Source organism: Neopsephotus bourkii, unplaced genomic scaffold, assembly GCF_033783945.1.
Source record: "Neopsephotus bourkii isolate Nb327-2 ecotype Australia unplaced genomic scaffold, CSIRO-AGI_Nbou_v1 NB_126, whole genome shotgun sequence".
In the NCBI taxonomy this organism is placed as follows: Eukaryota; Metazoa; Chordata; class Aves; order Psittaciformes; family Psittacidae; genus Neopsephotus; species Neopsephotus bourkii.
In genome coordinates this window covers 432,594-460,022 of record NW_026900643.1, presented here as the reverse complement: position 1 = coordinate 460,022, position 27,429 = coordinate 432,594, and the positions used below count along the sequence as shown (strand labels likewise).

The window sequence follows — 27,429 nt, the reverse complement described above, 5'->3', positions numbered from 1 at the left end:
ATGAAATTAGCTTTTTTCAGCTTTGCTGTGGTAAACTTCCAGATTTAGAGGGTGGCCTCCACCATTTTTAAGTACAACATGGTACACAAAACTACTCTGAAGAGCACATAAATGAATTTGGAAGCCGTTCAGTAAGCTATATTGCTTATGAGATCTTGAACGAGTGTGAAAAGCACCTTGTAAATGATCAGACTCCTCAGTACACACATGCTTTTGCTTTTACAGTGTCATCCTAGTCCTTTTTTACCTCTCCATCAAGCTGGGGAGCTGGGTTGGAAAAGTATTGCACATTTGGTGCCAGAAATGATAAGGCGTTTTCTTTGTCCTCAGCTGGGAATCTCATGCATGGCATCCTGGGGGCTGTGATCAAGCTCATTGACACGTGTGCCTGAAACATTTAGAAAGCTGAGTCAGAAAACATTTATACCCTGGTGCTTTCCTCCTGTGTCTATCCCTGTGCTGCTGCTCCTGAAATAAGCAAGCGAGCTAGGGACAGAGGTTAATTATCAGGGGTAGGTCAGGCAGTGGCTGGGGATGGAGAACCTTCCTCTACAGTCATCTCACCCTTTTCCTGTGCGCGAATCTGGAAGCCTTGTGCCCGGGTTCTGGTCTGCAGCTGACGCCTCAGTCATGTGCAATACAGGAATACCTGTGCTGGAAAACAGGTATTTTTAAGGTAAAGGGTTTTAAGCAAAACCTTACGTCAAAGAAAGGTTGTTGGCGAGCCCCCCTGGTGCTGTTACTTCAGTAATAACGGGCTGTTGGTTAGCCTTGAGACATTCTCGACCTGAAGGGTCTGTCTCATTTGTAGGACGCGTACACTTACAGTGTATGTCAAGAAAAGGGAACATATTTTTATACAGCACACCTTTTACTTATTTGCACCCCAATAATCACACGTTCGGGTTATATGTGTCAGGTTTATTTTTACACGTTCATGTACCGGCGGGGCGATAACTGCCACCGCCGCTGTCAACGGCTGCCTGCTGGCTCGCTCCCCCCAGCCGAGGCGGCGGGTGGGCTTCCCCACAGCCCCACAGGCAACGCCCGGCCCCGCCTCAGCCAGGCCCCAACGCTCGCTCCAGTCGCATTGCGACGGAGGGAGGAGGAGGAGGCGCGGAGACCCCACGCTGATTGGACACCTGTCGCTATTTGAATCCCACCAGCCAACCAGCTGCCGAAAGGGCGCGGTCGGAGCTCTGGGATTGGCCCGTGCTGAGTTTAAAGAAGGCCAATCAGGATGTAGAGAAGAGCCGCGGAGGCTATAAAAGGCTGCTGCGCAAAGTGGCGCACGAGGGCGCGGCTGTTTTGTGGGGCTGTTTGGGTGCAGAGCAAGATGGCGGATGATGACAACAACAGCAGCGTCTACCAGCTGGTGAGGGCGGGTGGCGCCGGGAACACTCGTCCCTTCTGCGGCGGGGAAGGTGCCTTGTCTCCCGGTGGCTGGGCAAGGGTTGGCGGCTGCTCGGCCCTGCTCGTGCCGGGGGAGGTGGGGGAGCCGGGCCTATCTGCGCCGCAGCTGCCGATGGCCGCCTCGGCTCCCGAGCTTGTGAATCGCAGGGGTGCTATCTCACGGCGCTCGGGTTTGCTTCTCAAAGCTCTCGTAAGGGATCGGTTTGTGCCCTAGGGCCTGGCGGGGGCTGGGGTTGGCGAGGTTGCGCTGTGCGTGTGCCTGGGAGCGGGCCGGAGCTCATCGTAATACCTGGTTCTACCTGATGTGCAAGGCTTGCGCTTAATATTCATGTCTCTGTTTTAGTACTCTTTGGCAGTGTTGCAAATGCCTCAGTGGTGCAGGAGACTGGTGGGAGTTGGATTATTAGCTTCAATACGTCATGGGTGGGCTTGAATACTTTAATGCTTAAATAAATACAAGGATATGTATATTGATTGCTGTTATGGTAAACGGCTACCATGGGACAACGGCTGTGAAAGCATCGGAAGGGTTGGAGAGGGGCAGCTTTTGATGGCGTTATTGATGGGTGCTGCACTCTGCAGCAGGGAGTCGCACAGCCTGGAAGATGACCAGGAACCTGCTAGGAGCAGGGGGTCAAAGGGAGGTTCGAATTTAAGCAGAAGCAGTGTGCAGAGCTGTATTGTCAAAAAAACATAAAGGGGTCTCTCTTTCGGGTCTCTTGAGTTCATATTCTCGGAGACCTATGTTGTTTGATTAATGAAAAAATACTTTTTTTTGATAGCTGGGCCCTGGAACAAAGGTGGTGTTGGCAAAAGCTGATTCGTTTTCTCTGTGTGGCCCAGTGGGAAAGCAAATTATAATTGTGGCCTTTAAGGCAGGCAGACGCTGCTGTTAATAATGCTGTTATATTCCAGCCTGTTTTCCATTAAGTTTTCTGTTAGTTGTGATGTTAAAAACGGACACACAGAGGTAATAAATAAGAAAAAGTTTGTTATAAAATGTTTTCTGGAGAAATGCAGCTCCCCCCCCCGCCCATGTGATGGTTTGTGTCAATAACATGAAGCAGACGGGAGAAACTGGAAGGTGTTCAGCAGCATGTCAGATAGTTTTCTACTTTTGTCCTCAACTGAAGTTTCAAATAGTTTCCAGTAGTGTCACACAAGAAAACTGCTTTACCATGATAGCTGCACTCAGCCGCCCTTGTTATTCTAGTGGGGTCAGGCTTCTCAGCTGGTTTAAGTGACAATGAAACCTGCTCTAGATGTGTACGGCACATGTGCAGGTCTTGGACAGTGATGGGTTCTGCTTATGGCTACCTGAGTCTTCTGATCCCTGAGATACACCTTTTTACCCTGAGGGGAAACTATTAAGCTATGTTAAATGTGGAGCACCTCGGGTGAACTGCTTAGTAAGCTGATGCCAGAGCAGATAGGGCCTCCTTGCAGATGTCTGGGAAGGAATAATTTATGAAGGGGGTTTGGAAGCTGCCTTGTCTTGGGCAACCTGTGGAAAAACTTTCTGTGGAGTCCACTTGCATTCAGTTGGATAAAAACTCAGAATCCACAGTTATGTTACCCATCTTCGACATAATAAAAAGATTGTGTTGGGTTTCAACTAGAAAGCTTCAGTTTAATGTGGTACAGTTGGCTTTGAAAATGCATACATTTAAAGTAGTTTTCATGTTGTAATTTTCCAGATGTTGACACTGGAAACTTCAGAGGTTTTTGTATAGACTTTAAAACTTTCTCCTAATCGGGGGAGGGAGTATGGTAAATGGGAGACTGGGGGGAAAACACCTTGGCAAAATCTGGGAGGAGGTATCATTTGGTCTAATAACATATGCTGCTACTTGTTATGGTCCTGACTATTTTAAAGGATCACTGCGGTGATGTCATAACTTAGTGCAAAACTTACAACCTTATTAGTAATGAAGTTATTCAGAGCAGTTTGTGACTTGGGTCTTATGACTTTTTTTTTGTTTTAAGTTACTTGGAGTGTGGGAATTAATTTGGTACTCTGATTAGCAATAATAGAGTTTTCCCTTTCTGTGTAGGCTGCTGAAACTGCAAGCTTGGAAGAGCAGTTGCAAGGATGGGGAGAAGTGATTTTGATGACCGATAAAGTTCTTCGCTGGGAGAGAGCCTGGTACCCTCTGGCGCTGATGAGTGTTGTTTCCTTCTCTTTTCTGTAAGTAACTTGTGAAGGGAGCCTAGAACACCATTGTACTTTCATGGCTGGCAGCAAGCCTACTAAGTAAATTAGTAAGACAGTTTTAAAACCTGAATAGGAAGGCTTTTACTCCCCACACATTCAGAAACAGAACCCGAACTTTGTTAAAAATAAAACCTAAACCCTTAAATATTGAGACCAGGAAGTAAAATGAATCCCATCCAGCTCAGAGGGAGGGGAGCGCTTTCTGTGAAAGCTGTTTGCCAGAAAAGGTTGCTGTAGTTTTTACCACACTCAGCTTTATGTCCTTCCTCAGTGTGTTCATATTCCTGCTTCTTAGTGAAATCTTGTTTCCTGCTTTGGCTTTTTCCCAAAACCAATAGCAATATCTTATGGAGAGCTTGTTTCCATAAGGCAGGCACAGGTTTGTTTACGTTCTCTGTCCTTTCCTTTGAGAAAGGAGGAAAAGGAAGGACTGCAGGTACCTTTCAGTCAACAGTATGGGAGGATTCCCCATCCACAGGTTGGAGATACAGAACTGGCTTGCTGGAGGCACTTGTACATGCTTTTACATTATGTGGTAGTAGTCAGGCTGACCCCAACCTGCCTTGTACAAATAAGTGCCCATGCCAGCTGTGCAGTTTGCCAGTTGCTTGTGGCTTTGGAGTAAGGAGAAGAGGGGAGTTACAAAAATAAATGCTGAACCAGGTGAGGCAGGGGATAATCAGTCTTCTAGCTAATCAAAATTTATGGTCTTCAAGGGAGGTGAAGAGGATGGGAACCAAATGAAACTGAAAATTGCATGAACTTCAGGGTACAGGTCACAAATGCTGTGATTGTAGCAGAAAAGATCATGTATTGAGTAATACTTTGAGGAAATAGAACTAATTCAGATTCTGAGTTGGTACTTCATCAAAAATAAACTTGAACATTCAGCACATTTAGCACTCTGCAAAGCGTATAGAAAGGTTATCCCTACAATGGACTGTGTTGTTTATTACTCCAGTGTTCATAAAGCTCTGTTAAGTGCAAATAAGTAGCATAGGGCACAGCTGAGCATTCAGAGACACTTGTGAGATGAGCTGGTTCTTGTCCAGTATACATACTGCTGTATTTGAGTGATGCACACTTACTACATGAGAGCACAACACTGTCCTAATGGGAGATTTGTGGCTGCCTGTCCAGAACAGGTTTGGTTAGCTCTCACAGGTGAGACGGAGCAAATGACAACCCATAGTGGATCTGATTTCTGTGACTTACTTAAGAACCAGCAAGATGAGAGGTTTCATTCTACCTGATTATTTTATATGTTCACTCACTCATCCCCCAGTCAGTGTTGAGTTCACTAGGTGTCAGCTTCTAAGAGAGCAATGGTGATGAATTTTTACTTCTACCAAAGTTCATGTTGTGCTTGCTGTATTGTAGCATTTTTTTACCTAACACTTAAAAAAAATAATAAAATTCTGCTTTTCATCTGTATTTCTCAGTAATAGTGTTGAAATACTTAAATATCTTTTTATTAGTGTTGGAAGCCAATTTTGTTTTTATGTTGGGCAAGAGGGTAGGTCTGCTGTTTGCAGTCCTGAGCCAGTCTGAAGAGGTGCCTAAATATGTCTTGTATTTAGCAGTCTGAGATTTGAAAAGTCATTTGTTGTCTTCTTTCTGCAGGATGATCTACTACTTGGACCCATCAGTTCTTTCAGGTGTCTCCTGTTTCGTTATGTTCCTCTGTTTGGCTGATTATCTTGTTCCGGCTCTTGCACCTAGAATCTTTGGCTCTAACAAGTGGTGAGGAAATAAATGAATTAAAACAGCTTCTTGAGTGTAAATAAAGTATGAACTTCATAAAATTGGATGTCTGACTTACAAATATCAAATGAATACTTTGTAGAGTCATGGTAGTAACAAATCTGCAATCTCCATAAAGTGTGAAGTGAGAACACTAGTAAAATGTCGTTCATTCTTATGTGCTTTAACTAAATTTTGAGTTAGAAGTACGAATTTTACTATATCTGCTTTAAGATGGCTAGTGGATAAATGTTCTTCTCTAATAATGAGCTAACATAAAAGCCATGGTGATACAGACTGGTTTCAGGTGTGTATCACACTGGTATTAGTTTTAAATCAGTGATCTATTGGTTTGAATGGGGCTGCTCCTGGGGAGTTGATTTGAGTGTCAGTGTACAGAAAAATTATGTGGGCAATTGCATTACAATTCTCAATATAGATATGTATAAAACTGAGTGAAGCAAATGCTGGGATATGTACCAGGTAACTTTTTTACTGATGGAAAAATACCATGGGAGATTTTTTTAAATTTCAGATAGGATTTTGAATTCTTATTTCTGGTGGTTTTTGTTTTTTTTTTTTTTTTCTTCTTAACAAAAGGACTACAGAACAGCAGCAAAGATTTCATGAAATCTGCAGCAGTTTGGTGAAATCTCGTCGCCGGATTGTTGGCTGGTGGAAACGTCTCTTCACACTGAAGGAAGAGAAGCCTAAAATGGTATTGAGTGCCAGGAGTTCATCTCTCTTGTCTCAAGGTTTTGTTTTTCTTAAGTGTGGCAGGGGACATGATTTGAAATACCAGTTTATTCAGACACGAACCAGCAGTTCTGGTATGACTTAATGCCAGTCACACAGCTTATTCAAACCTGGAGTGGCAATATACATGACTTTAAACTTGCAGTACTGTGCAGTTAGGTGCATGCCCTTGATCTGTTAAGATAAAGCTGAACTCTGCTGCTTTGGATAGTTCAGTTTTTGGAAACACAGCTTGACTCCAGTGTACACAATGTCAAAAAAATACCAGATCTTGGTGATGTGTCAGCTTAGGTACGTGAACTCTATTTAGTTTACTATCCTGAAAGCACCTTCAGGTACTGCGTGAGGCTGAGGTTGTGCCAATGGGGATGGCACAGTCTGACTTTTTAGGGATGTCTGGACAGAAAAGAACTGCCATACCTTAAAACTGATGATCTGAAAATGATGAGAACATACAACTGTAGACTCTAATGTCAGTTTTAACAAGCCTGTGCATAGCATCGCATGTGGAAGAGTCGAGCTTCGTTAGTTCTGTATGTTGAAGTGTTGCTGAATATTGAAGGGAAAGGCAGAGAATTCCCAACAGGTTTGTGATAACTGTTCCCTTTTCATTTTTTTAGTACTTCATGACCATGCTTTTTTCTCTTGCTGTGGTTGCCTGGATTGGACAGCAAGTTCACAATCTCTTCCTGACCTATCTTATCGGTAAGTGTGCAGCATGCAAAACAAGTAACTTTTTTGCTGGCTAACTGAAATGGTGTGAGGTGGGTAGAAGCAATTTTTGATTGAGTGGTGATTTTGCGTGGGGGGTCTTTATTTATTTTTTAGAGTTACATTTTTCTGTTTAATGGCTTAAGGGAATCGCGGGAATTGCAGGTGACAGGAGCTTGTTAAAGGACTTAAGTAATTCCCTTTTTCTTTTTTTTCCCCCCTCTCTAGTAAGCTTCCTGTTGCTTTTTCCTGGACTCAACCAGCATGGGATCATCACAAAGTATGTTGGAATGGCAAAAAGGGAGATTAACAAACTTCTCAAGCACAAGGAAAAGAAAAATGAATGAAGACATAACTGCTGTTCTTCACTCTTGTAAAAGGTTTCCTGGGGAACAGTTTTGAGAGTTATTGTATAATTTCAGTAGAAGTTGTATTGCTCACTGGCTTTTGTTGTTTTTTTTTTACTGGCTCCCTGATAAAGTGAAAATGTCAGTGTAGCAACTTCTGGGGGTTTGTGTTTCTTGCTGTGCTGACTGGGGTTCTGCAGCCTGTGGTTAATCTTGTGTGAAAGATCCTGTCTGTTGATGTATGGAGCCTGTTCAGTGTCTTCCCCAAACTAGGAGGCCCTGTGAATAAACGCCCCACTTGACTATCAGCTGAATTGTAATGTGATAGCATTTCTGTAGCTGTTTTCAATTCACTGATCATTAGTGTGTGGCTACAGGAAGTATGAAAGGCTTAAAAGTTCTGAAAGCTAACTTTTCTTGGGAGGTTGTGACTACTGATCCTTGTGGAATGGGGGACCATTAGCTGAGTAAGAAGGATGATAGCTGAGGGTGCAAGAAGGTGATCCCATTGTCTCGCTGAACCTGTTTGCTTTTTTTTCTGGCTGCATATACTGAGAAACTTGTTGAACAGGGGTCTGGAATATAGAAATCTGTAGTTCAGTCATTTAGCTGTAGTGTAAACTTCAACTTGTTGCACTGAGACTGTATGAAAATGAGTTAAGGTGTGTTACCTTAACAGCTGATTGTTTGAAAACCTGCTGTTATCATGGAGCCATGTAGCATGTTTGGTTTTATAAATGTTGTTGTCTGTAAACAAAATCAGTTGAATATGCTAGGGTTGTCTCTGTAAATAAGCCTGTCTGAACTGTTTGTGCTTTTCTATGACCTCTCCTTCCTTTTTTAAAAACTGAACTTTTTTTCTTTAAACTGCTAAAACCTGTGTTAATATTTTAAAAGTTTACTGTTCTAAAATGAACTCTCCTCAGTGTCCATTGTAACTGTTCAATAGGTAAATACAGATTAAAGAGAAACTTCCGTAAGTTCTTCGTTAGTTTTCTTTGTGAAAAATACATCTTTCGTTCGTGAACTGGAGCTGGAAGTGTTTTAGTGCTGTAAGCACTTGTACTTGCTGTGCACACCTTGTGTTTGAAACAGCTCTCTGGGAAGAGCAGAGCTGCTGTCTGCTGTGGCGGTACGCTGGCCGCTCCTGCTGCAGAGGGGAGGGCTCATGTCACCCGTGGCTGACTAACACCGGTAAAAGGGGCGGGTGTGGGCACGTTGGACCGAACGGGTGAAACGTGCTGCAGATCAGGACCGCGGGACGTGCAATCCTCTGCCTCCGGCTGAAGCCGGCGCCCGCCGCGCCCAGACCCCCGCGAAGCGTCCTGGTTGCTATAGGAACCTGGGCAGCGGCGTCGCTCCGGAAGTGCGATTCGGAGCTCTCGGCCAATGAGGATGACCACACCTGGCGCGAGCCGCCACCGGACTGGGACGCCAAATCTCGCGACAGCTCGTTTCGCGCCGAGCGCCACCCGGCTCCCATGGCTCTCCCATAATCCCGCGCGGGTGCCCGGCCTCTTCCTTTTCCGCCATCTTGCTGCACCGGTGAGTGGGGGATGGCGCTGGGTCCCGGTTGCTATCCGCCGCCTTCCGGCCCCATCCGAGCACCGCGGCCGCCTCTGACCGCCTCGTCCGGGCCGCGAGGGTCCGCCCGACCCGTCCCGCCCGTTTTGAGCCGCCGGCGCGTTTCCTATCGCGCTCTAGAGCCCGCCGAGTGGAGGGTGGGGGGAAGTACCTTCTTGCCTGTGGCTCCGCTCTCCGCAGAGATGCGGGGCGGGAGCAGTGGGGAGGGGGCTGGCGTGGCAGCCAGGCCCGGGCCCGGCTGGGCAGGGCTCGGGGGGACTTCACCGTGGAGTCTGTGGACTTAGGCGAGTGAGAACCGTGATGGCTGGGAAGAGGTAGCGGCGGGCTCGGGGAGCGGGCGATGTGCTGGGCCCTGGGAGAGGAGGCGGCCCTCGGGGCGGGGGTCTGGCTGCACTCGGGCCCTGGGCAGCAGTTAACGACGTGTGCTCGTCTGGAGTCCTTGGCTCAGTGGTAAAAGCTTCATGTGCTGCAGGACTTGGCCGTCTCGGGAATGGCCCTGTGGCCCCTGTGAAGGAGCACCGTCATGGCTAGTTGTGGCAGTGCTCAGGCTCTGTGGCAGGGCGACAGTACCAAGGCATGTCGTGGTCTGTGGTAGTCTGGGGGCTCTTGACTTTATCACGAGAATTAAAGAGTTGTATCCCTCTTTTCCTTCTCAGAGTGCTGTGTTGTGCATGCATCCTGCAGGGTTATTCCGGATAAGCAATCTGAGCAGTATCTGTTTAATAACAGCTATGGACTAGTTTTAGAACAGAGCTAATACTGCATAACTGTCTTTTAAAGTGCCAAACGATCACCTGTTGAAGGTGTAATACCCATGGAATGTTGTCTGGATGGTGGTTTTAAATGTTTATGTGTGCATGCTGATAAAGCTAAGTTCAAGTAAGTGTGTCAGATTCCCTGACTTGTCATGATAATAGCGAATTCTCTTGAGACGTATGTGTTTTAATCTGCTTTTTAGCCTAAGAGAGCTTTTTAAGGTTTAATGTCACTTCCTGTCAGTGTTATGTCTTTTAGGTCTAAAATTAGGCTTTTAAGAACTGGTGCTGCTCAGCATTTCTGTGCTGGAAGGCCGGTGTCCATAACTGCCTCTCCTCTTCCCTGCAGGCACCATGGTGCGCATGAACGTTCTAGCCGATGCTCTCAAAAGCATCAACAATGCAGAGAAACGTGGGAAACGTCAAGTTCTCATTAGGCCGTGCTCCAAAGTAATCGTCCGGTTTTTAACTGTGATGATGAAGCATGGTAAGTGCAGAGTGTGCAGTGCTGGCTCCTGTCATGGCTTCTGTGGGTGCTGTTGTGTTGAGGGGTTTTTTGGTTAAAAGCAAATCAAGATGCTTGAACTAGTTTTGTACAACGTAGTTAGATTAATGAGTTATATTAATGTAGCTGAATGTTACATGTTTGATTTGTCTGTTTCCTCATCTTCTGTAGGTTACATTGGTGAATTTGAGATAATTGATGACCACAGAGCTGGGAAGATTGTTGTCAATCTCACAGGCAGACTCAACAAGGTAGGATTTGTCTTTCTGAATTCAGTTCTCTAGAAACATGTCTTAATTTATTTTAATTACTTGTGTCCTCTGGTTCTGAAAGGGAGGTCGTATTTATGGGATCCATGTAAATGAGATAATATGGGTGTTATCAGTGGTTATCGAATGCTTGCTAAGTTTTCTGGATTCATAATGGTATGGGTGACTAGTTAAGTTTCTTTTAAACGCTGAATATGTCAGATACGTTTTCAGGGAAGCCTGCTTGCAAGTGTGCTGTGTTTCTCTCTCTTTAAGGGTTTTCTGGCTACCTAGTGAGTTCCCACTTTCTTTGATGTTTAAGGTGTCTAGAAGACTCTCTTTAAGAGATAGGAACTGAGCTGCTTTCCGGTTGATGTTTGATACCTGTAAGTGCTGAGGATTCAAGCCTTTCTTCTGCCACTAGATGGGCTTTGCTTGTAGTTGAGGGAAAGTTGAATGTTGTGTTAATGTTTGCTTTTTAAGTTCTGGGCATCTGAAGTATTTGTGTGTGTTTTGGATTTTTTTTTAATGCTTATGTCTCAAAATAGTGAGCTGTCTAGTTCTGTGGTGACTTGCTGTGCACTGTGGTTTCCAGTTAAGCTATTCAAGTGAGAGGTGGCTCTTCAGGGAAGAAATAAAAAAGATTAGATATTAGGTAGAAATTCCTTACTGTGAGGCCCTGGCACACATTGCGCAGAGAAGCTGTGACTGCCCCATCCCTGGCAGTGCTCAAGGCCAGGCTGGACAGGGCTCGAGCAACCTGGTCGAGTGGAAGGTGTCCCTGCCCATGGCACGGGGTTGGAACTGGATGAGCTTTAAGGTCCCTTCTGACCCAAACCAGTCTATGGTTCTATGAGAACTACTTGGTCAGGACATGGGGGCTATCTCCATGACGAAATTGCAGGTGAACATTGCTTGAGTGTAACATGCAGACTTCTGAAGCCACTCAGGTTCCTAGTGGTGTGTATCTGTAAAATAAAGTATGTCAGATTTGAGTATAGTGTTGCCTGAACTCATGGCATGATTTTGTAACAGATCTGGAGTGCAGCTGGATAGAATGTTTATCTCAAAATCTGCAATAAGGGAGCAGTTGTTTGGTTCAGAAGAATGGCCCTCAGTGCAGGAAGGTGTGCTTCTGTTCTGTTCTTGGGGAGTTACTAAGGTAGTTGGAGCCAGTGAGGTAACTGGAGGCAGTACTAGCAGTTGATTAGAAGTAGAATATCCCTGAGCAGTCACAGGACTTCTTATGGATCATACAGGATACTTAATAATCCTCAGTGATTTGTAGTATGCTTTTGTGCTCTCCCAGGTTTAGCCGTTATTAGTTTAGCTTCAGCAGTGTAAGTGTAAGTCACTCTTAAGTGAAGAGGAGGAGGTTATGAGGAGGCAAGGCTGCTCAGGAAGTCAAAGCTGAGTAGTTGTGAGAGAGTCTTGACTTACCTGAGTAGAAGTGCCTGTGTATATTGCGGGTAATGGAACAGGCTTCTTAGTACTCTGATCTTTTGCTGCCAAAAATACTTTAATTGCAGTTGTTAAATTCCTTTATCCGGTGAATGGGAATGACAGATGTGCAAATCCAGTTCATAAAGTTCTTCAGTTTGTAATGGAGTTCTGTTTTACAGTGTGGTGTAATCAGTCCCAGATTTGATGTTCAGCTGAAGGATTTGGAAAAATGGCAGAACAACCTGCTGCCTTCACGTCAGTTTGGGTGAGTATGGAGAGGAAGTTAAATCCCTGTTGTATGTAAAAATGTGGGTGTTTTTTCTTGCACTTTTAATACATTTTGAATGAGGCCTGCCTGACACCTTTCCTCTGTCATCAGTCTGGAGGTAGATACCAGTCTAAAAATCAGTCTTCCATATAAATGCTCTTTTTAACCCATTTTAAAGGGCACTAAAACTAAGCAAGGCCCTGGTTTTGCTTGGCTTTAGTAAGTCCTGGTCTCACCAGTTCTATAGTTTACTGGGAAAATGGATCTTACACGATCCAGTATCTGAAAGGGGCCTACAAGGATGCTGGAGAGGGACTCTTCATCAGGAACTGTAGTGATAGGACAAGGGGAAATGGTTTTAAATGTAAACAGGGGAAGTTCATCTTAGATATAAGGAAGAAGTTCTTTACTGTGAGAGTGGTGAGGCACTGGAATGGGTTGCCCAGAGAAGTGGTGAATGCTTCATCCCTTGCAGTATTCAAGGCCAAGGCTGGACAGAGCCTTGGGTGAGATGGTTTAGTGTGAGGTGTCCCTGCCCATGGCAGGGGTTTGGAACTATATGATCTTAAGGTCCTTTCCAACCCAAACCATTCTGTGATCCTATGATTTTAATTGTATTAATGGCTATATATAGAAGGTGGGAGGAGTGATGTAAATTACCAGGTCAGTGGAAGTAAGTTTCATAATAGTTTAAATTAAACTTCCTGATTGTGTATAAATTGAGTAGTATCAGGTGATGAGAGACTAGAGCCTCTGTTAAACAAACCTCCACAACATAGAAAATCTTCCTGTTGTGCAGTGTATTTCACTTGAGTCAAATACTGGGAAGGCAGAATAGTATTTGTAGTGGTGGGACAAGAGGTTCTTTGACCTGGAGCTGTATGGGTGAAGTAGGCTGATAATCCAGATGTTGGCGTTAGTAGTGGCAAAGTCTGCTTCACGTGTCAGTCTGGATCCAGGTGCTCATCTAACCTCAGAACGTGGAGAGGCAAAGTGTTCTGAGTTGAGGAGCTGTCTGCCACAGTGGCAACTCTACCTGCTCTGAAGAAAAATGTCTTTGTAAAACAGAATTAGGTTTTGTCTAGAAACTCTGCAGTTGTTGCTGCTACAAGAGCTGAATACAGTGGGAATGTGCAAAAAACCATCTTGCTGAGACACAAATATTTGGAGAACAGAAGCCTATAGGGGTTTCTTACACGCTGCAGAGTTGTACTTGTGAGAGGAGTTAGTTATAGTCTGATAACCTGACTTTACTTCCATTAGGCCCTTTCTTAGAGAAACAGAGGTTGCTGTTGTAATTAAAATTACAGACAGGAATACAACATGACTGTACATACAGAAATGAAGTTAGTGTTGTCAGCTCAACGTGAGTGGAGGACAGAACCGTCAACTGAACATTTGTTCTTTCTTCACAGGTACATTGTTCTGACAACCTCAGCTGGCATCATGGACCATGAGGAGGCTAGGCGAAAACACACAGGAGGCAAAATCCTGGGATTCTTTTTCTAAAACTTGTAAAAAAAGAGGATACTAATAAATTGTTCGAACGGACTCTGGTGTTTCCAGTCGGTATTTTAATGACTTCAAACACTACCTGTGCTAGTGTTTGTAACAGACAGCTCTTCAGTAGTGCTCAAGTTCCAACTTCAGAGGACGTTTGGGTTCCACACCATCCCCGATCACAACTTTTATTTCTGTTAACGGTATAACCTACTTGTAATGGTTATAACCTGTGGGACAGTTACAGGTTGCTGTGCAGAATGACCTCCACAGGGAAGCTCTTGCGCTAAGCTATGTACCCACTATTATGCCATGGGGTCACCTCTCAGGTGCTAAGTATGTGTGTCTCCAGTTACATATGTGGGACTCTGTAGTTTCACTTGTTGGTGATAATAGAAGATGCCTTGCCAGAAGGTATTTCCTGGTTATGTTTAAAAAGGTTATGAGATGTAGGACTGTAGGATAATTAGGATGGTTGAAGCTTGATTTCAGATCACAAACTTGTTCCTCATCTTGCAGCTAAGGAGTACTCGACAGGTGGATTTTTTTCTCAAGACTTCTGCTTTGAAAGTCCTTTGAAGCAGGCATTTTGAATGGGGTAGTTGGTGTGCAGCTGCTTTGTATGTTTGAATGAAGATGTCACTAGGAGTTTTTAAGTTTCTGGAGTGGGACAATAAGGATGCGTGAGCTTGCACATATTGAGTATTTAGCATTGAATGAGTTGTTGCTCTTTGTTTCAGGCAGCTGATGGATAAGAGTGTAATGTACTCAACACAGAAAAATCAACACCTTTCAAAGCAGTACAAGAGCAGGTGACTGGGGCTGAGGAGCTGCATGCAGATGGTGTGGAATGGGGATCAAGCTTCTGGGCGATTGCATTGTCCTTTAGCAGCAGCTGGAAATGCCTTGCTTTGCTTTGTTTGGAGTCTTTTGGGAAGGAGCCAACTGAAATGTAGGAAGCCTGTTTCATCATGCTGTGAAAGCTTTTGAATTGGTGGTTCTCATGATAACAGACAGTTGGAAACAATTTTCCTTCTTGGCAGTATGCCCTGACTTGTTGATACCTATAGTTGCTCAAGTCAGAGGGGCTGTGCTGGGAAGGTGACACAAAGAGCCTTGGGGTGGAAGTGACTTTCTTCAGGCAGTAAGTATTCCTAACTATGTAACCTGTTGCAGGGCAGAAAAGGGGAAGATGTCGCTGCTGGACAAATAGATGTTGACTCTTCGTGGACAAGTAGCACAGTCTCACCTGTGGTGGCTCTTCCCTGAGGAGCAAGGAGCCAGCAGCAGAGCTGTGCAAGTGCTCACGCTTTGTGTTCTGGGGTGCATGCCAGCATCCTGTAACAGGGACTTGCACCATGACCGAGAAGATGAGGGGAATAATAGAAAGAGCTACTTTACCTGTTTTGTCTTGGTCACCTGCTGTTTAAGGTCACAGTGTGTGGATTGCAGGTGGCAGCAGAGCATTCAACTGTGATCAGTACAGTTCTCAGTTTGATTTGAAACAAATCTGCTTAACTGAAGAAAAGGATCTGTATATTAACTTACAAAGAGTAGTTGCAAAGTCAGAAGTCTGCCTTGACCCCTTTTTCTTGTCAAATGAGCTCTTTTATTACTGGGTTGTGGGTTTTTTTGTATCATTAGTGGAGATAATTCTGCAGTACTAAATGCTGATGCACACCTAAGCTATTGTATTTCTTGCTCAGAGTAACTCTGAAGATTCCACTGTTCCATCTTGACTCAGTCCAGAATAGAGGACAAGTTTCTGATACATGGTGGAAGAAGGTCAGTGGCACTTTAAGGCTTTCTTTAGATGAATTTACTAGAGCTTCAAGTTCCCTGCTGGTCCAAAATTCATGTTTTAAACCAGTTTTATACAGGACACACACATCAGTTCTGAACCAGTTACCTGTGTATGTCCTTCCCCACCACAGAGGCTTTGAAGTGACAGTGATTCCTGATACTCTTGAGTTTAAGGAGCACTTGGGAATAGACTCTTAATTTATTTCACAAGCCAGCCCAAAGACTTTTGTAGGATTATTAAATGGAAATTAGAGCTCCAATGTAGAAAGAATGACTTGTAGCACGCAGCAGGAGCTGTGCATTTTTCACAGCACAGCTAAAAATGTGACTACTTGCTGGCTCACTGCAGCTGATGTGAATTCAAGGGGATCTCTGAGCTTGTGCCTCACTGATGACAGCCTTATTCCTGGGCAACTGGTGATGAGATCCCGGGAACTCCTGAAGTAGGATATGGGAGCTGACACACAGGACTAGGATTAGGGTGTGTACCCTGCAACACAGCTGCTTTGCAGAAATTCGTGATTCTCAAACATGTTTAAATCTGAAAGTGGTTTGTCGGGGTTTTTTTAAGCCCCAGTGCTGTTATGTGAGCTGCAGGATGTGCCTTGGGAAAGCGGTTTATAGGTAAAGGTTAACTGTCATTTTGGGTAATAAAAGGATTAATAGGGAGAGGTGAGAGTGGAAGCTGAAAGAGCAGTACAGGTTGCAACTGGCAATGAAGGCAGGGTGTTGGTTGTTTGGTAGCAGTGGAGCAGGGGCAGAATGCTGGTGGTGGAGGAGTTCCCAATGGGACAGGGGCAGCTGACCCTCCCATGAGGAAACCTGTGAGGGTGGGTGGCTCCTCAGGAGCATCTCCGCTGCAAACAACCACTGGAATTACCAAGCTTTCCCTCTGGTGCTATCCTGGATACCTTCAGTCTTAACACTGAATGAGTCTGGAAGTGGTGTGTCACCTCCATACCCTTCCAGGTGTAGAGAAAAGCCTCAGCCTTTAGGCTGGAGGTTTGCTTCTGCTTAAGTCAAACCTCAACACCTAGGTTGTGCTCACACAGCTGCTTGCCTGGCTGTTGTGCTGTGGGGAGGCTTGTTGTGTTACAGTATGGATAGTGCATGGTGATGCTGAGCTGCCTGTAGTCCCCTCTGTACCTGCTTGGCTGATCACAAGAAGGTCAATGTCAGTAATCCTAGTCACAAGTGGTGAAATGGGGTCAGAACTTGGTTTGAGTTATGAAAAGTGTTAAGTAGCTGGGATAAGGTTGCTGACCCATCTGTGGGGTACAGCCTGCTCTCACTTCTCCTGTCAGATACATGATCAGTACTTCCAGATACCCGTTGCTCCTTATGCCACTGTTTGAGAACAGGATGAAACATTGTTCAAACCGCATTAAGGAGTATCTATTTATTGTTGCAGAGAGACGTTGTCAGCAGATGGCAGCATCCGACTTCGAGGGCGATCTGTGGGAGAGGCGTCCAGAGAGGCTTTGGCGTTGCTGCTGGTCTCCCTGCTCCTTGCTAACCACCCTGACTTCTCCCGTACTCTGGCTCACAAAGAGACTTTTTTCTGTCTTTGATGCAACAGAGCCTGGTTTAAGATAATATGGGAGATGAGATAACTGTGGATCTTCAAAATACCCCAACAGGGTAAGAAGCCTGGTGCATGACAGTGGCTTCACAGGAAATACACTTTCTCCTTCTCATCCTTTTGTTTGTTTTGCACAACAGGTAATTGAGTCAGCTCCGTGTGTTTTGTTTCTCAAACTCATGCACCAGTTACTTGCACCAGAAATGCAAGCAGTAATTACACCTGGATCTCCAGTGTCCAAACAGTTACCTTCCTGTCTCTTTTTGCCTACCAGACTCTAGATGAAAGCCAGCAGCAATAGACAAGGATGTGTGCGGTGGTGTGGCAGAAAGGAGGGAGAGAAAACAGGCTGAAGTGGTAAGCGAGGCTTTAGAACTTGCGCCAGTGGATTTTGCACTGAGTAGTTATTCCACAGCAGTGAAAGAATGAAGAGATGCTCATGGCTGGTGTGGGGTCCTGCTTGCAGGGAGCATGGTGATGTGCAGGTCAGGATGTGCAGATGAGGCTGATGGTAGAGGACAGAAGACACCATTTGTTTGTAAAGGATCTGGGACTGCCCAAGCCATTATTTTGGGGGTTTTAATTAAAATTGCATGCTCTGAAATAACAAGATGTTTTGTGTTGTCTAACGCTATTTAATTTAGATTTAAGACAAGGCTATTGTTCAGTGTCTTAATGCCAGTTAATGCAAATATCAGGCTCCCAGTAAATATCTGGGTGGATTTAATCACAGTTTAGTCCAGAGAACTATTCTAGTAGAGCCAAGGAGTTTCAACAGCTGGTGGCCTCTGTTCTTGCTCCTGCCTCTGAAGCTTTCTCTGCTCAAGAGCTGCCACTTAACTCACGCAGTTCTTTTAAGAAAGAGAAGTATCTGGTTTTCGGTTCACCATCTCCTTGCTCTGGTACGTTGTGTTTTGACTTCCAGCTCATGACCTGGATTAATTTGGTCTTGTTTATAACTATTTATATAGAGAAAGAAATGCTGACATACCAAGTGATTAGAATAACTGGGCAGACTTTATTGCTTGATACGCAAAGGTGCATCTTCTGCTGGGGGAGAAAAGAATCCATTGACCTTGTCCTGTTCTCAGGCAAACCAAATGAGGAAGTCTGGAGGCATAAAACTTCCTTATTTTCCAGTTGATCCAGTTTCATTTACTGTATGAGACACATAAGGGTAATCTCACCAAAGCACAAGAAACAGACAAGAACATGTACAAAGAAATGTTGTGGTTCTGGTGAAGGTAGTGAGAGTTTTGAGCTTTGCTAGGATCACCCTTTCTGTAATCAGGTTGGCCTGGTACCTACCATTACCTAGTTGTACCCATGGTTTTGAAAGCTGTCCTGTTCTTGATCCGACTATGCTGGGTTTAGCAATTTTCCTGCCCACTGTGTGGCTGCTAACATGGACCTGTGTGTATTTATATAGGGAGCACAAGTTAAAATCTACACTGTTGGTGCATTGGGAAGCACAGGACACCCCGTCTCATCATTCTTGTGACTGGCTTGAAAACAGTGATGCTGTTGATGCAGTTGTGCTGGTGGGTTGGACGTGTGCCTTTGCTTTGGGATTAAAAGGGCAGCATTCAAGTTCCAGGTCTAGCTTAGTTCCATTTTATTTGAAGTTTTATCTGCTAGTACTGCAGTTAATCATTGTGCATGCATTCCAGGAGCATCGTCTGCTTTTGGACAGGCTGCCCTAGCAGGGTATGTGACCCATCTCAGAAGTTCTGTCTTCCAAGGAGGTGCTTTTCTTCACAGTTTGGGGGTGGTGTGTGAAGGCAAGCCACAGAAACAGACTGTGTTCCTGCTACTCTATAATCCATTGCTATTCCCTCTTGGGCCTTACTTATTTATAACCAGGAGTCAATTTGTTTCATATTTCATTCATTTTATTTATTGTTCCCACTCTGTGAACACATCGTGCTACACAGAAAACTGTTTTTCCAGAAGCTTGCAATCCCCTGCCTATGATCTCTAGATGTCTCTCTTGCCCTAATGTAAGAAAATAAGAAAAAGGCAGGAGTAGCAAAATACTTGGTATGTGATCTTGGATAGAAATGTGTGTGTGCAACACCCTGCCGTCTTCATCTTCCCAGCTAGATTAGAGCAGGATTTGCCCCTTCTATTGTGGGGAAGAAATGTGGCATAACCATTCTTGTTGTCTTCCACTGATGCAAGTAAATTGTGCTTTCAGGCTATAAGCAGGAAGGAACAAGGATTATATCTGGGAGCAGGAGAAAAGCAAGTGATGAGTGAGGTCAAAAGAAAAGCTGCTGCTGAAACCCACCTCTGGGGTACTTTCCCAGTCTCATTAGCTCTATGGATGGAGCCTAATTGGTATTTGGTCCACTGTTCTGTGGAGTTTTAAAGAGAAAAGTCCAGGGACATCAATGAGAACTTTAGGTTTTCATATCTTTACAAACCAGGCCCTTAACTGTACAAATGAAAAAGAGAGAAAATGGAAGGATTTTCTTTTCCTTTTCTCCCCACACCTCTGCAATTCACATGGATGGCTGTCTCCTCACTTGCAATAACATGCCCAGCTGTATTCTTGCATAACAGGATCCTCGACATATAATCCACAAGTCTGCGTGGGCTGCTAATTAGCTCTGGCCTTCGTTCAGTCCTTTGGATTCATTCCTTAGCGCAGGAACATCAGCCGCAGTGAAGTATCTGTGCTCCTGAGACTTGAAACCATTTTTACCTGACCAGGGTGGGCTGTGGGTCATTGCTTCTGTTTATGTAGTGTGGATTGGCCCGTGGACCTGCCCCTCTTGGGCAGCAGTTAAAGCCTTGCTGGTTTCCCACCACCAGTGGAGGATTTCTGACTCAGTCCTATTTCCAGTTTAATGTGAAAAATGGTTATAGTTCAGCCCAGGTAGCGGGAGTTTGAGCTTGGTGTGATGCCTTACTGTGCGTGTGAAGCGCTGTCAGGCAGATGATGAGACGTGTGTCATAGGACCACTAAATTCACCTGCTACCTGCCAAGCAGACGTTTGCTCTGGGAAGGAAGCAAAAATCAGGAGAGTATTTTTAGCTCTGAAGTACTTTTCTTGAATGACATTTAGTCCTCACCAGCCTTTGATGAGCACAGAAATAATCCCTCAAGGGAGCAACTGAAGGTGCCTGGATCGGCTGCCGGCAGCTCCCACTGTGGCTGTGGGAGCACCAGGGCAGCTCACGGTGCAACAGTCTCCCACAGATACCAACTAACACAGGTGCTGGGTGAGCATGAAATGCAGGTGGGGTGTTAGGGAGCTGGGGTACAGGAATGTGTCTGGGCATGAATGAAAATTACTCTTGAGCCTGTTTCCTCATAGAGACCCAGTCCTACATTGCACGGCATGGAGCTGAGAACCACAAGCCCATTGCTCGCCAGGAGTCAGCCCTGTTCCCATGCTCAGGTGGGAGAACCCATCTTGCAAACTGGTGAATTACGAGCCCAGTGCTGCTAGGTGATGGTTCCAGAAATAGAAAGGTACAGTGATAGCAGACAACGCTCCCTGATAGCTGAAATTAAAAGAATTAAATTGTACAAAAGTGTGCTTTAATTGCTAACTCTCTCCTGTCTGCTTAAATCACTAGAAATAAAGGTCTCCTCTTTAGTGATGAGCAATTCCAGGCAGAACAGACATGATGGGGGAAACATGTTTGGAATAAATACTGATGTGAATGACACTTATTAGCTACAGTGTGGCATATTTATTTCTCTCTAGTTAGCATAATAGCACAGCTTGAAATGAGAAGGTTCCTTACTCATGTCTGTGTGTGCGTGCATAAAAATAACAATGGATTGTTATGGGCAGAATGCAGATGATTTTCCTCTCTCTGCAATTAGCACTGACATTTGGATGGCATCATTTGTTGTGGGAGATGAGTGAGTGGCCGAACCATGGCTCTGCTTTGAGAGAACCCTTCCCTTCCTTGCATCAACCAGGAGACAAATGAGACAACAGCAAAAGAGGCTGACTCTTCTCCCCCTTCTTCATGCCCAGCAGTTGCCTGCTGTGGTGGCTCTGCTCTACTTTTGGGTGCCTCAGTGAGCTGTGGCTGCAGTGGGAGGGGAGTGGAAACATCCCAATTATCTCACAGGAATTTAGTTGCAGATGTGTTGGTGGTGGGGTGAAAGCTTTATTGTCTTGTGAGGAGTTGGGTGCTCCAAGTGGAGATTGGCGATGGAGATAAGGTTCAATGTGCAGGTTCCCTGTCTTTCTGCTGGTAGGAACATGCTTATCATCTTCTTACCCTGCTTTTCTGTGCTTGTGTGCTGGGTGCTCTCAGGTGCCGCCATGCCTGGTGCTTTTAGCTGTGAGTGGTGGTGGAAGCTCTGCAGGGAGGAGCTTTTGCTCACTTGCCCAAAGCCTGCTCCATCATGCTGGCTCAGTCAGGGTCTGGCAGCCTCCTGCTGCCCTGCCCCTTCCCAGTTCGTGGGGCTTGGGGTTTCTTACCCTTAGAGAATTGCTTCCCACTTTGAGTGCCATTTCTTCCCCAAGTCTCAGGAAGGAGTGAAAGCTTTGCTGAGGGTGTCTGTGTTGGGCAGACACTAGCTGCCAGGTGGCACGGGGTGAAGGGCCCCCTCGCAACAGCTTCTTTGAGTTGTTGCTGTGCAACAGCAGTAATATCTCTCATCTCTTATGCATACATTTTAATATAAGAACATTTGGAAATGGATGATCCTGGACTTTTACTGTCCTGTTTAGTCCTTGAGTGAAGCTGGCTGGTGGATTTCAGAGCTGTTTGGGGAAGGGAAGAGAACTGGGAGGACAAAATAAGGGACTGTGTGAGCTCTGTTTCCTTAAGAAAAATCATGAGACATTTCAAATGAGGGGCCAAGAAGTTCTCAGGTCAGCTGTGAATGCTGAGTACTGTCTCAAGCTGTCTTGGAAGCCTTTCCATTGAGGGGAATAATTATGTTGCAGCAAAAGTATTTACTTGCCAGGTATTTGCCTGCCTTATTTGTACTGTATTCTTCCACTGCTGAAATAGAAGATGAAAAACCTTAAGACATATGCCTGGGAGTAACCAACTTTCCATTCTTTCTAAGTTCACTTGATTGAGTGCTCGGTTTAGAAATACCATAAAAGTGCCAGCCCATAGCTTGAAATTCTCATTACCAGGTGTCAGGCTGCTTATGACGTTCACTATGGGATTGTTGAGGGCTTTTTTTCCTGTTGGTCTCCTAATGAAAATGCCAAAGGGGGGAAAGCTATTACAAAAAATAAAAAATGCTGCTTTGATTGAAAATAAAACTGCTGAGCTGGCAGTGGCTCTCAGTAGTGCTTGCTCTGTTGTAGTGACCTGACTATTATTTCACAAGCCTGTGGGATGTTGTATAGTGTGAGGGTCTTGTATGGGCACAGACCTGCTTGGAGGTATTGCGGAGCTGAGAGATGAGCAATGGAGGAACCTGACAAGTAGGCAGGGAGGAAAACACTCAGATGCTGAGGTTACAGCACTAACTTGGCTGAAGGCAGACAAGTGTCCCATGTAGGGCATGTGCGTCAGGGTCAGCTGAGGGAACAAGAACCTTGTTGCACTTTTTGTGATTGCTGTGACAATGTGGGGACAATGTTTTAATGTTCTTGCCTTCTCTTACAGTTGCCTGCTCCACCAACTTTGGGTACTAGTGCAATAAGTGATGTGAGAGAGCTTATTGTATGCCCTGTGTAATATGTGTGTAGGACCAGCGAGGCCACTGTGGACCTGTAAAGGTGGCTGAAGAAGCAGCTGAGAACTGGTGGTCCAAAATGTGAGTAGGCAGCAACAGTGCTGGGAAGGATAATGATGGAGAGGCTGGGGAATGTGTATATCCTCTGTCTGAAAGGAGAAGGAAGGTGTTTTTCTGAAGATGTTATTCATGGTTGGATATTCATGTGGCATCTTCAGGAGCTTCCTGTCCTGGAGAAAAAGACGCTCTGGAGGGCAGTCTTGGCTAGGTCCAACTCGTACTTTTGATGGCATCAGGATCTGCTTTAGTCCTGGCCTTCACCAGTGCTTCCCTGCTGCCCAAGCATCTCCCAGTGCTGGCAGCAGAAGTGATGGCTTGAGGATCTCCATGTTATACTGGATAATGTGCTGTTAAGGATGGAGGTGTCACAGCCTGTGTACTAGCATCCGAATGTGCTGGCTGTAGGGAAGCCTGTGATCCCATTGCTGTTTCTCAGGGAGTCGTGCCCTGGCTGTCCACAGACAGAGGTGCTCAAAGATACTGTGGTACCAGTGGGGAGGTCACAGTGCCCCAGAGCTGCTTGCATTTGTGGGAGGTTTCTGTGGTTCTCTCCAAGATTCAGCTGATTACTTCTTCAGGCCTGCCAGAGGCTGCAGTCCCCTCCTTACAGCGATGCTGGCACTTTCCACAGCAGGGAAAGGGAAACTTGGAGACGTGGCAACCAATTTGCAAATAATAAAACACTTAAAGCTATATGAAAAGCATCTTGCATGGAAAATCAGACAGGGCAGGAAAAACAGCACTTACCATCAACATAATGCAGCTGAGAACTCTTTCTGAGAGATAATTATCTCTGACTCCAGCAGTAAAAATAAAGGACAAAAGCTGGAAGATGCCAGAAAGCACAGTTATGGGAGTGAATCTTGGTGAAATGAAAATTAAAAACACAATGAAAGGCATAGAATCGCCTTAAGTAAAAACAGAGCTGTCTGCCTAGAACAACAACTGAGATTATATGGGAAGCACATGGGGGTGTGGGGAGCTGGGCTGAGCGTGGGGCTGCAGCAGGGTTAGGGTTGGTGCTGTGCCAGTGCTGAGCTGTGAAGGAAGGGAGGGGAAAGAGCCCTTGGCTACACCTGAGAAAGATGCAGGTTTCAGGTGTCCCTCACAGTCTAGGAGACATTCAGGTTCTTGCTTTTAGCACCCAGTCTGAAGGATAAAGTAATTTATGGTCTGTCTGAAGGATAATGGCTGATCCTGGCCAGTGCCTGTTTCTGCCTGGTGAAGCTCATTGTTGAACTGCTGACCTTTAAATGGACAGCATGTGCTGAACTGGCCTTCAGCAAATCTCAGCGAGGCTCACATTTAAAGGTCTGTGCGAGTCAGTCCTCATCCAAAACTCAAACAATTGAAGGGAAGATTTCCACTGGCACAGATCCAACCCCCACCAGGCTGTGATGGCTCAAGAGGCAGTGCTGCCAGCTGGACCTGGTTGGGAGCAGCTCATGGAGTTCATTATTGCCCCTGCTATGTGAGAGCATGGTCTTATGCAAATCAGAGCCACAAAACTAGGCTGTAAATGCTGCTTCCCACTCCAAAACATCATTTGGAGGCCTGCATTTAAAAATAGGTACCACTTTTTAAGTGCTACAGGAGATGCAGAGCCTTTTATCAAAGGATTCCAACGTATGGTGTGAATATCTGTGTCTTGTGACTACTTCTGGCTGATCTTGATGGATTTGTTATTCTAAGTATCATAAAAATCAAACTGCTTTTTTCCACACCACCAAGAAAGCACCTGGAGTCCTTCTGCTCCCTATCGACAATGGCACACAGGGACTTATGCATCTTGTCTGCTCTGCTGCTGGCTGCTCTCCTCCAGAGATGCAGAGGAGTGTCTCCTAACTATATGTTAATCACATTTTCAAAGCTTCAGCTGATGTTAAAGTGATTCAGCCATTGCCTGAACTCACATACTTCTGTTTGTTGCCTTTTGTGTGCTGTGTGCAGCTTTTCATATTACTGTGCCTATTTTTTACCAAAATCATGGTTTGGGAGCTGCTGTAGAACAAAGGCTGGTTTTATCCTTTCTGAAGACCTTTTGAGTTATCCTTGGCCCCAGTCACCTGAAATACTGACTTGTGCACTGTATTTCCCTCTGCAGGCAAAGAACAGAGGCTGGAATAGACTTTACCTTTATCAAGTCAAAGGGCTGCGTGACCTTCTGGGAGGAAAAAAGACCTGGCAACCATCATATCTGATGCTTCCACCCTGGTGTCCATTTATGACCAAAAAACTTCTTTATAGGGTATTTTTTTAATTAGGTTTGCTTGCCCTTTTGTTTACTCGTTTGTCTGATGGGACTGTGCTCGGTAAATATCTTTGTCCCTCTTCATGGCTCACTGGTGTCTCACACAGCACCCTTGGGTCTATACTGAGTGTGGGTTTTCAGCCCTTGTGGCCTCTGCCCCATCAGTCTTACATGGAGCCTGCTAAGCTGAGGAGAATGGTCACTTCTCTGCAGATGGTGTGAAATTGGTCCTTAGTAAAAAGATGCTGCATGCTCAGCCCAGTGCATTATCTGCTACTGAAGAAACATTCTCAAATCCTATCACAGAATAAATACGCTATATACTTTTATGAGCAAGGAACACAACAAGTGATTGACTTAGCTTTTCCTGGTTTACCAGGCACTGGTGAGGACCCCAGCTTGGAGCCTGGTCCTGGCTGGTGGGGTTCATTGGGAATGAAGGGGAGGAGATGGGAAGACCCAGCTGCGCTTTGCTTGACCCAGCTGATGCAGCTGACCAGGGCTGTCAGCTGGGGCAGGTCGGGGTAATCTCTCTGCAGAGGAAAGTGGGGTTTTGGGTATCCCAGTGTAGGAACTGGTGCTTCCAAAGCCAGGCCTATCTGTGGCAAAGCAACACCCAGGTTTTCTGCTCCCAAAGGCAATGGAACAGCAAGGCCTGGAACCATCTTGGCCTGGTGTGGAGGAGCCAGGCTGGGGGGCACTGGACTGCCCTCCCAGGCATTTTGGGATTTCTCCCTTTGCCAAGCTCCTATCCTGGTGCCTTGTCCTAGATAGGCCAGGCACCTGTGTGCTTCCCGGAGTGGCACCTGGACATGGACAGAGGCTCTGCCTGTCCATGGGTTCCCTTTCAAAAGCTGTGGTTTTCTGTGTCACACATGGGAAGGGAATGGCCTCCTGTGGTACATCCAGCAAGCATCACATTGCTCTTGTCACCATGTTTCTGAAAGCGCCCTGCTGCTCCATTTCTCCCTCAGCCTCTTGTGCCTCCTGTAAGTAGTCCGGTCCCTGGCAGGGCTCAGCTCCTGGCACACTGTGTCTGTTAAAGCCACACAGCCGTGCCACCACGCGTGCCAGGAGGGCAGCTCTCCGTGGGGATCCTGCCCCTCACCGCAGCCTGGCCATGCAGGGCTGCCGGCGGCTACGGCCCCACAGGCCGGGCCCACTCCATGTCTGCAGCCTTGTCCCGGGTTCTGCCGCCCCGCAGCTGCGAGGGATTTGGCCATGCCCTTCCCGAGGGGCTGTGGAAAGCGGGCATGGAGGGCGGCTGTGGGGGTTACAGCTCCCCTGGGCTCTTTCTGCTGGGTGGTCTTTTGTTTTTCAGCCGCGCTGTCAGTCCCTTGTGTGCCCCTTCTCCCCAGCTGCGAGGGCTGCTCCGGCCTGCCACCGCCGAACCTGAGTGGGAGCAGCGTCCCTGGAGGGCAGTGAACGGCTCCGGGCTGGGCTCCCTGCGCTGAGGTGAAGCACAGCGGACATCGTGAGAGAAACTAATCCCGTGCAATTCAAGCTGGTGGAGGGTTTGTTCTGTGCTCCCTCTCTTCCCTGCACTGCTTTTTACCCTCCTCTTCCTCCTCTTTAATCCCCTCACTTTTCTTGGACTTAGCTTTTTATCTTGATCTTCAAGGACCAGTGCAAAATGTTCCCACAGCTCAGGAAGCTGACCAGAGTTGCATTTAACTTATTTAAATATTTAGGGCTGAAATTAAAGCAAAGGGAGACAAAACTGGGAACAGACCAAAGAATCAGTGCATGTGTGTGTATGAAGGAGCAAAGGCAATGCTTACAGATACACAGGGAAAATAAAACATGGGGAAGAAGACAGAGAGCCCAGTCCCTCTTTGTTGTTGTATCAAACACACTGTGACTAATGGCGATAATCCCCCCCCCCCATCAGTAACATAATAGAAGAATAAAACTAATTGTCATCTGCCACCCGCAGCTTCTCTTAAATAGTTCTTATGTATTGAGTTCAGCTGTCAAAAGGAGCTGCTTTCTTTATGGTCTGCAAAATGCATTTCAGTATGAACACAGCTCCATGCAAAGGTCACCCCATCAAAAATGTTTTCCCTCGGTAGTGAATATAACAGCATTTTGCAGTCTGTTCTCACCATTTTACTTGATATTTCTTACATGGTAGACAGCTGGAGATTAAATTCCCTTTGATGGGCAGAATTTGAGGGAGAGTGTTTTGTAGTGTGCTTTGGGTTTCCCCCTCCTCTCTTCCATGCTCTTTAATAGCTACTTATGACAGGTAATATGAGCCTTAAAAAGAGCTGGAGACAGAAGAAAATTACCTATTGTTTTTCAGATTGGCTATTGTTCCTTAGGTTACTAGTGTGTGTTCCTGTATGTGTTAGTGTTTTAATGGTAGTTTGGTTCCTAAATGCTTAAATTACTCTGTCAGTGTTTCCATTTACTTGACACATTCCAAATATGAAAAGACTTTGGGAGCCAGCCTACAGAGCGAGGGAGACCACAGCGACAGTAAATATTGGTACAGACAATAGGCAGAGGTCAGACAGCAGCAGGAGGGAGGGTTCCTGCTGATATTTCCACAGGAGAATCAGGGTAAGGTGG

General features: G+C 45.7%; 2 protein-coding genes and 1 long non-coding RNA gene across 4 annotated transcripts; all 3 read left to right on the top strand.

Annotated features, from left to right (window-relative positions):
- The first annotated feature begins 1,301 nt into the window (after window positions 1-1,301).
- On the top strand, window positions 1,302-7,276 carry ARL6IP1 (ADP ribosylation factor like GTPase 6 interacting protein 1). Of its 2 annotated transcripts, none has more exons than XM_061366831.1 (6): window positions 1,302-1,375; window positions 3,468-3,601; window positions 5,252-5,371; window positions 5,972-6,089; window positions 6,748-6,832; window positions 7,067-7,276. In XM_061366831.1, exons 1-6 carry the CDS (start codon window positions 1,337-1,339, stop codon window positions 7,183-7,185), a joined length of 615 nt encoding a protein of 204 aa, XP_061222815.1. In that variant the 5' UTR covers window positions 1,302-1,336; the 3' UTR covers window positions 7,186-7,276. The 2 variants fall into 2 exon arrangements, with proteins under 2 accessions (XP_061222815.1, XP_061222806.1); XM_061366822.1 differs by lacking the exon at window positions 1,302-1,375 and adding an exon at window positions 1,382-1,603.
- Window positions 7,277-8,573: 1,297 nt separating this feature from the next.
- Window positions 8,574-13,539, top strand: RPS15A (ribosomal protein S15a). Its single transcript, XM_061366810.1, has 5 exons — window positions 8,574-8,730; window positions 9,874-10,011; window positions 10,201-10,280; window positions 11,900-11,985; window positions 13,404-13,539. The coding sequence occupies exons 2-5, from the start codon at window positions 9,879-9,881 to the stop codon at window positions 13,495-13,497; spliced, it is 393 nt and encodes a 130-aa protein (XP_061222794.1). The 5' UTR covers window positions 8,574-8,730; window positions 9,874-9,878; the 3' UTR covers window positions 13,498-13,539.
- Window positions 13,540-17,037: 3,498 nt separating this feature from the next.
- LOC133219466 (uncharacterized) lies at window positions 17,038-20,554 on the top strand. Its single transcript, XR_009727451.1, has 2 exons — window positions 17,038-17,230; window positions 19,722-20,554. It is a non-coding gene; the product is annotated as an uncharacterized LOC133219466 (long non-coding RNA).
- Window positions 20,555-27,429: the final 6,875 nt, after the last annotated feature.

Bases quoted from the DNA above. Each gene is read 5' to 3' on its own strand.
- ARL6IP1 (XM_061366822.1), top strand. From the start codon at position 1,526: ATGGCCGCCTCGGCTCCCGAGCTTGTGAATCGCAGGGGTGCTATCTCA. The intron at 5,372-5,971 runs GTGAGGAAATAA...TCTTAACAAAAG, and splicing joins ATCTTTGGCTCTAACAAGTG to GACTACAGAACAGCAGCAAA. The intron at 6,090-6,747 runs GTATTGAGTGCC...TCATTTTTTTAG, and splicing joins AGGAAGAGAAGCCTAAAATG to TACTTCATGACCATGCTTTT.
- RPS15A (XM_061366810.1), top strand. From the start codon at position 9,879: ATGGTGCGCATGAACGTTCTAGCCGATGCTCTCAAAAGCATCAACAAT. The intron at 10,012-10,200 runs GTAAGTGCAGAG...CATCTTCTGTAG, and splicing joins AACTGTGATGATGAAGCATG to GTTACATTGGTGAATTTGAG. The intron at 10,281-11,899 runs GTAGGATTTGTC...TCTGTTTTACAG, and splicing joins TCACAGGCAGACTCAACAAG to TGTGGTGTAATCAGTCCCAG.